The following is an 8,195-nucleotide window of genomic DNA, read 5'->3' on the forward strand; positions in this document are numbered from 1 at the left end:
TTTGGAGGCAGGGTCTTACTCTGCCACCCAGGCTGAAGTGCAGTGGCATGATCATGGGTCACTGCAGCCTCGACCTCCTAAGCTCAAGTGATCCTCCCACTTCGGCCTCCCAAAGTGCTGGGATTACAGGCTTGAGCCACCGCGCCCGGCCAATAATTTTTTTTAAAGGAAAATAAGTATTGGTAAGGATGATGTTAGGCAATTGGAACGCTCATGCATTGCTTTCGGTGGATATGTTAAAATAGTGCAACTGGTGGCTCCTTAATAAGTTAAACATAGCGTTTCCATCTGTCCCAGCAATGCCACTTCTAAGTATGCACCCTGAAGAGTTGAAAACTGAGGCTCAAACAAAAGCTTGTACACGAATGCTCATAGCAACACTATTCACAATAGCCAAAAGGTAAAAATCTAAATGCCCATCAACTGATCAATGGATAAAGAAAAATGTGGCTTGGTGCGGTGGCTCATGCCTATAATCCCAGCACTTTGGGAGGCCGAGGCAGGCAGATCACTGGAGGTCAGGAGTCCAAGACTGCCCTGGCCAACACAGTGAAACCCTGTCTCTACTAAAAATACAAAAAGTATCTGGGTGTGGTGGTGTGCACCTGCAGTCCCAGCTACTCGGAAGGCTAAGGCAAGAGAATTGCTTGAACCCAGAAGGTGGAGGTTGCAGTCAGCTGAGACTGTGCCACTGAACTTCAGCCTGGACGACAGAGCGAGACTCCATCTCAAAAAAAAAAAAAAGAAAAGAAAAGAAAATGTAACTTACCCATACAACAGAGTATTATTCAGCTATAAAAAGGAAGGAAATTCTAACACATACCATAACATGGATGAACCTCAAGAACATTATGCTAAATGAAATGAACCAGTCACAAAAAGCCACATATGGTATGATTCCATTTCCATGAAAAGTCCGTACAGAGGGAAAGTAGATTTGCAGTTACCGGGGCTGGGGGGAGGGGAGAATGGGGGAGGAACTGCCGAATGGGTATCGGTTTCCTTCTGGAGTGAAGAAATCGTGCAGAACTAGAGAGCAGTAATGGTTGCACAACATGGTAAATGTACTAAAGGCCACTTAACTGTGTACTTTAAAATGGGAAAATGGTGAATTTTGTGTTATGTGAATTTTATCTTGATAAAGAAAAAGAAAAAACAGAAATAATGAAGACTGTTCCCTCCCTAACAATAAATATGCTGTTTGGCTGGGCACGGTGGCTCATGTCTATAATCCCTGCACTTTGGGAGGCTGAGGTGCGTGGATCACTTGAGGTCAGGAGTTCGAGACCAGCCTGGCCAACATGGTGAAACCCCATCTCTACTACAAATACAAAAAAATAGCTGGGCATGGTGGTGGACACCTGTAATCTCAGCTACTCGGGAGACTGAGGCAGGAGAATCACTTGAACCTGGGAGGCTGAGGTTGCCATGAGCCAAGATTGCGCCACCGCACTCCCGTCTGGGTGACAGAGCAAGACTGTCTCAAACAAAAAAAAGAAAAAGAAAAAGAAAACAAAAAGTAGGCTGTTCTTATAAACCAGGAGGGCTGAGTACTGAAACGGTGAAACATCCAGAAGAATGTGGGACTCAATGGGGTTCTACTGCTTCTCCCTTTCCCCTAAAAGAGCAATCCACCTTCATGCAAGTCTGTGAATGCAGTCTTCAATCACCTGGAGAATTCCTGAGATAGAGCTGTACAACCAAAGAATTTGCAAGCCCTTATTTCCTGTTTTAAAGACCTTAGAAACATTTATCCACCCCAGCCAGCATAGAGCCATGACATTTGCATGTCGTAAATATGCCTTGCAAAAGACCAGCAGCTTACTGGCTGAGCTGTAAGAGCTGCCTATCTCCAGCATGCCTGACAGCCATCTGTGGGGGCTGCAGGGTCAGGCTGCTGAAATTCTTAACTCACCCCAGTTCCCCTGGCGTGTTTGGCCTGGGGAGCTGAGATCTACAGAGTAGAGTGAGACACCTCCTAACTCCCACCTAGCGTTTGGGCTCCAAACTCAGGTCCTGTGCAAACAGCAACAGAGCCAGGTAGATTCTCTAAGCCCAAATATCATCTACCTACATCTTGCAGTGGTCATCTGAGCACCTGAAGGTCCCTGTGTCACTTTCTCTCTGGGAAAGAAAGGATGGGAAAATATAATGCTCCCATCTATAGGTCACTTATATAGAGGTGTGGTTCCTAACCTTTTTGGCACCAGGGACCTGTTTTGTGGAAGACAATTTCTCCACAGATGGGGTGGCGGAGGGGCAGGAGGGCGGAAGGCTGGTTTCAGGATGAAACTGTAGATCTGCTGTTGTACCACCTCAGATCATCAGGTATTAGTTAGATTCTCATAAAGAGTGGCCAGGCTTGGTGGCTCACGCCTGTGACCCCAGCATTTTGGGAGGCCAAGGCGGGTGGATCACTTGAGGTCAGGAGTTCGAGACCAGCCTGGCCAATGTGGTGAAACCAAGTCTCTATTAAAAATACAAAAATTAGGCAGGCGTGCTGGCACATGCCTGTAATCCCAACTACTCGGGTGGCTAAGGCTAGAGAATCGCTTGAACCTGGGAGGTGGAGGTTGCAGTGAGCTGAGGTTACGCCACTGTACTCCAAACTGGGCAACAGAGTGAGACTGTCTCAAAAAAAAAAAAAAAGTCTCATAAAGAGCATGCAACCTAGATCCCTCACATGTGCAGTTCACAATAGGCTTCACGTTCCTGGGATAACCCACTACCACCACTAACCTGACAGAAGGCAGAGCCCAAGCGGTAACGCCCGCTCATACCGCTCACCTCCTGCTATGTGTCCCCGTTCCTAACAGGCCACAGACCGGTACCGGTTAGCGGCCTGGGGGTTGGGGATCCCTGATATAGAGGACAAGGTCAAGCCCACATTTGACCAGTTTTGGTTTTCCTAGATCTGATTTCATACACACACACACACACATACATACACACGCACACACGTACGCACGCACAAGCACACACACACAAGTTCTGGGCAGATTTCAATATTTATTTCAACTTCTATTCTTCTAGGAGTTACCAGACAGCAGTCAAAGCATCAAAAAAGTATATCAAAGAAGAAAAATAAATAAAAATCCTAAGGAGTATACAAAGAACAGTCTTTGAATGCCTAATTTGACAATTTTAAATTGTATCTTGTCTAGACACAAATATTGTTAAGAAAAAGACTGTTCAACTACATGAACACTATATATAATTTTATGCTCAGAAAAAGCTGGAAGGAGACACATACATTGGTAGGTTAACAGTGGGTAACACTGGAGAACAGAATTATGAGTGTTTTTTTTCTTTTCTGTATTTTCTAATTGTTGTAATCATCATTGTATATATAATGGTATTTATTTGAAATAATATAAAGATTATACTGCATAATATGTAATAATATAAAGATTATAAAATACAAATAATATAACCATGTAATTTCTTGTAATAATAAAAAGACAATTACATCCCCACCTCCACGCAATCCAAACAGGATACACCCAACATACCTTGTTGAGTTTGCCAAGTGAAGATATGAGATCCGCCCATTCACTAGAGGACTCAAAATTTCTCAAAGCCTTTTCAATCACTGAAGAGTAGCTTCTGTATCTGTAATCATTTAAGAGCTCCTGCTCTTCTGGATCCATCTTACATTCTCACAGCAGAAAAGTATCTAAAAGCAAATCAAAAAATAACCAAATGAGAGAGCCATTCGGGGATACAAATCATTCCCGACCCAGAGCTACAGAAGACAGCTGTCCACAAACACTACTGTGCACAAACTCACTGGGCAATCCTGTTCAAATATTTAGCAAGGCTTCTGGGCCAGGCACTGTGGGAGATGAAAGATAAATAGTTTCCACCCTTGTGGATTCTGGGGGAGAACAGGAAACAGGAGTAGACAGCATAAGAGTGCTAGGGCTCCAAGTAATTGGCAAAACCAATTCCAGGATCAAAGCTGCTAGACTATATGTTGTCGCCAGCTGGTAATTTTGAATGAGCACGGCCCCTCCTATCGTATGGAATTTTTTATTTTATTTTTTATTTCTTATTTTTTGGAGGCAGGGTCTTACTCTGCCACCCAGGCTGAAGTGCAGTGGCATGATCATGGGTCACTGCAGCCTCGACCTCCTAAGCTCAAGTGATCCTTCCTTCCACCTCAGCCTCCCAAGCAGCTGGGACTATTGGGATGCGTCACCATACCTGGCTGTTTTATTTAAAGTGTGGCAGGCATCTACCCAGCATGCCTCGTTCTCCTTTTCTGTACTAAGGGAGCACTGGTTTTGTTCACAGTAACACTATAATTCCCAGACTCCCTTGCATCTAGGTGGCCATGTGATAGCTCTTGACCAATGAGATGTCAGTAGAAGCTGTAGGTCTAAAAGGCAATTGGAAAGGAGGCAGACTCCCTGGCATAAGCCTTTTGCCCTCCATTCTTCTTCTTTCTGCCTGGAACAAAGGCATGATGTTGGAGTGAAGCTATATCTTGCAACTGTCATGAAACATGCACAAAAGTCACAAACAAACAATGGCTGAGTGGAATGACAGAGTCCCTGCAGCCCCAGATGGCATGGTGAAGGTACCACATGCCAACTCCGGATGTTGTAATGTCTGGTGTATGTTTTCTGCACATAACAGCTGTTTAAGCCTCTGTTCAATCAGGTTTTCTGTTATAGCCAACCACAATCCTAATGGATATATGAGGACAAATAGTATTTCACTAGTACGCTGAGTCTGAAAGGAAAGACAAATACAGAGCAATGCTATACAGTTAAACACGAGTGAACGCAGTTAGCTGGGTAGATTGCTAAACAAGTTGGATGTAGTCAATCAAATAAAAAGGCAAATATGGTAAATGGAAGAAACTGAACTGAAGGTACAACACGTTCTTTAAGCTTGAGTCTTTCATTTACGGGCCAGTACAGTTATAAAAATTTCATGAAATCTCATACTTCAGTATCTAATCACTCCAGACCCAATCCAATCTTCACCAGGCCACCACTACTTTCTTTTCTTTTCTTTTTCTTTTTTGAGACAGAGTCTCGCTCTTGTTGCCCAGGCTGGAGTGCAATGGCACAATCTCGGCTCACTGCAACCTCTGCCTCCTGGGTTCAAGCGATTCTCCTGCCTCAGCCTCTCAAGTAGCTGGGGCTACAGTCATGTGTCACCACACCGGCTAATTTTTGTATTTTTAGTACAGATGGGGTTTCACTATGTTGGTCAGGCTGGTCTTCAACTCCTGACCTCGTGATCCACCCACCTTGGCCTCCCAAAGGGCTGGGATTACAGGCGTGAGCCACCACGCCTGGCAACCACCACTACTTTCAAGTCACCAATGGCAGAGGTCCTTTCTGTTTCCTCACTTTACCTCTCAGTGGCACTCTGCGGCAGACCACTTCTTCTCCAAGTAGCCTAGCAGCCTCCGCTTGGCCCACATACTCCTCTGGCCCCTCCAGCCCCAGAGCTTGTTTCTCACCTACCTCTCTGAAGTTCTTTCCTCCTCCTCTACCAACTGCTAAATACATTCCCTGGCAGCCGGGCATGGTGGCTCACACCTGTAATCCCAGCACTTTGGGAGCCCAAGGCAGGCAGATCACTTGAGGTCAGATATTTGAGACCAGCCTGGCCAACATGGTGAAACCCCATCTCTACCAAAAAATCAAATAAAATAAAGTAGCTGGGCATGGTGGCACACACCTGCAGTCCCAGCTACTTGGGAGGTTGAGGCATGAGCATTGCTTGAACCCAGGAGGTCGAGGTTGCAGTGAGCCGGGACTGTGCCACTGTACCCCAGGAAGGGTAACAGAACAAGACTCTGTCTCAAAAAAAAAAAAAAAAAAAAAAAAAGGAAGTGAAGACTTTGGAAGGTGACTACATCATGGGATTAATGTCCTTTTAAAAAGGACACTGGCTGAACGGAGTGGCTCACATCTGAAATTCTGGGAGGCCAAAGCAGGTGGATCACTTGACTCCAGGAGTTCGAGACTAACCTGAGCAACATGGTGAAACCCCATCGCTACAAAAAATACAAAAATTAGCAGGGTGTGGTGGTACATGCCTATAGTCACAGGTATTCAGGAGTCTGAGTTGGGAGGATCACTTGAGCTTGGGAGGTTGAGGCTGCAGTGAGCCATGATCATGCCACTGCACTCCAGTCTGGGCAACAGAATGAAACTTTGTCTCAAATAAATGAATTAAATTAAAGAGACCTGAGGGAGCCTGGCTGTTCTTTCCACTGTGAGGATACAGCTAGCAGGCCCTATCAGACACTGAATCTGCCAGCACCTTGATCTTGAACTTCTCAGCCTCCAGAACTACAGGAATATATTACTGTTACTTATAACAGAAATACCTAGTTTACACTATTTTGTTGGAGCAGCCTGAATCAACTAAGACAAGCATCCATCAACAAAATATGGTCTATCCACAAAGGAACGCTGAGACAATGGAAAGGAACCAGGTACTGATACGTGCTGCAACATGGATGCATCCTGAAAACACACGCTTAGTTGAAGACGCCAGACACACAAGACCAGACATTGTAAGATTCCATTGATATGAAATGCCCTCCACAAGCAAATCTAGAGAGATGGCAGTAAGTTAGTGGCTGCCTGGGTGTGGTGAAAACAGGGAATAACCGCCATTGGGAATGGCGATCTTTCTGAGGTAAGGCAAATGTGCTAAAATGGGATGATGGCAATGCTTGCACAACTCTGTAAATGAATGAAAAAATCACTGAAATTATCTGGGCACAGTGGCTCATGCCTGTGATCCCAGCTACTCCAGAGGTTGAGGTGGGAGGATTGCTTCTACCTCCCGCAGCTTGTGACCAGCCTGGGTAACATGGCAAGACCCTGTCTCAAAGACAACAACAACACTGAATTATATACTTGAATGAATTTTATGAGCTGCAAATTATAGCACAATAAAGCTGTTTAAAAAAATAAAACTAGGCCGGGTGTAGTGACTCATGCCTGTAATCCCAGCACTGTGGGAGGCTGAGGTGGGTGGAACATGAGGTCAGGAGTTCCAGACCAGCCTGGCCAACATGGTGAAACCCCATCTCTACCAAAAATAGAAAAATGAGCCGGGCATGGTGGCTGTAATCCCAGCTATTCAGGTGGCTGAGGCAGGAGAATCACTTGAACCCAGGAGGCAGAGGTTGCAGTGGGCTGAGATGGCACCATTGCACTCCAGCCTGGATGACATAGCGAAACTCTGTCCCAAAGAAACAAACCAAAAAAACCACTAAATTCTCAATTCCATCTGCTCAACATGCTCCTTCTCCAGTCTTTCCCTTCTCAGAAAGTAGCTCCTTCACCTGTGGGATCATTCTAGACTCTTCCTTCTCTTCACCTGCCACGCTCAACCCCAGTCCTGTTTGTCTCCTCTTCCTAAACACCTGTTGACTCAATTGTTCTCTGTCTCCGCCGCACCGCAATCTGGGCTGCCTGTTCCCTGCATGTTTGCAGAAGCTTCCCAATGATTCTCCCACACTTGCCCCTTTCCAGTGCCTTTACACACAGTGCTCCAAGAATCCTCTTAAAACATAATGCATACAACTGCCATGTTTAAAATTGTTTCCATAAAGCTTCAAATAAGGCCGGAGGCCAGTGGCTCATGCCAGTAATCCCAGCACTTCGGGAGGCTGAGGCGGGTGGATCGCCTGACGTCAGGAGTTCGTGACCAGCATGATCAACATGGAGAAACCCTGTCTCCACTAAAACTACAAAAAATTAGCCTGGTGCGGTAGCACTTGTCTGTGATCCCAGCTACTCGGGAGACCAAGGCAGGAGAATCACTTGAACCTGGGAGGTGGAAGTTACAGTGAGCTGGGATTGCGGCACCACGCTCCATCCTGGGCAACAGAGCGAGACGTTGTCTCAAAAAAAAAAAAAAAGAAAGAAAGAAAGCTCAAAAGAGAACCAAACAACCCCTTTTCCAGCTTACAAGACTCTACCCACTTCTCACTGCACCCTCCAACCCCAGGGCAAACCCATCCTGCCACAGAGCCTCTGCATTCATGCCTCTCTGCAAAAATATACTGCACCTTGCACACCCAGCCACAAAATAAGACCGTCTACTCATTCTTCCTGGGAAAGCCTGTCCCTTTTTCTGAAATAACTGCTTTCACACGTTTTGAAAATATTAAGGAAAAGATGGTAATGAGAGCTGGTAGTTTGTTCCTTTTG

At 45.6% G+C, this 8,195-nt stretch overlaps 1 protein-coding gene across 1 annotated transcript in view; it reads right to left on the reverse strand.

Moving 5' to 3' along the window:
- Positions 1-3,677, reverse strand: part of DOPEY2 (dopey family member 2) — a 139,652-nt gene extending 135,975 nt beyond the window's left edge. Inside the window, exon 1 of the mRNA XM_011950053.1 lies at positions 3,513-3,677. Within this exon, the coding sequence (XP_011805443.1) occupies positions 3,513-3,650 (138 nt within the window). The 5' untranslated portion in view covers positions 3,651-3,677. The remainder of the gene's footprint in view (positions 1-3,512) is intronic.
- Between the last annotated feature and the right edge of the window lie 4,518 nt (positions 3,678-8,195).

Source organism: Colobus angolensis, unplaced genomic scaffold (assembly GCF_000951035.1).
Source record: "Colobus angolensis palliatus isolate OR3802 unplaced genomic scaffold, Cang.pa_1.0 Scaffold300, whole genome shotgun sequence".
Classification (NCBI taxonomy): domain Eukaryota; kingdom Metazoa; phylum Chordata; class Mammalia; order Primates; family Cercopithecidae; genus Colobus; species Colobus angolensis.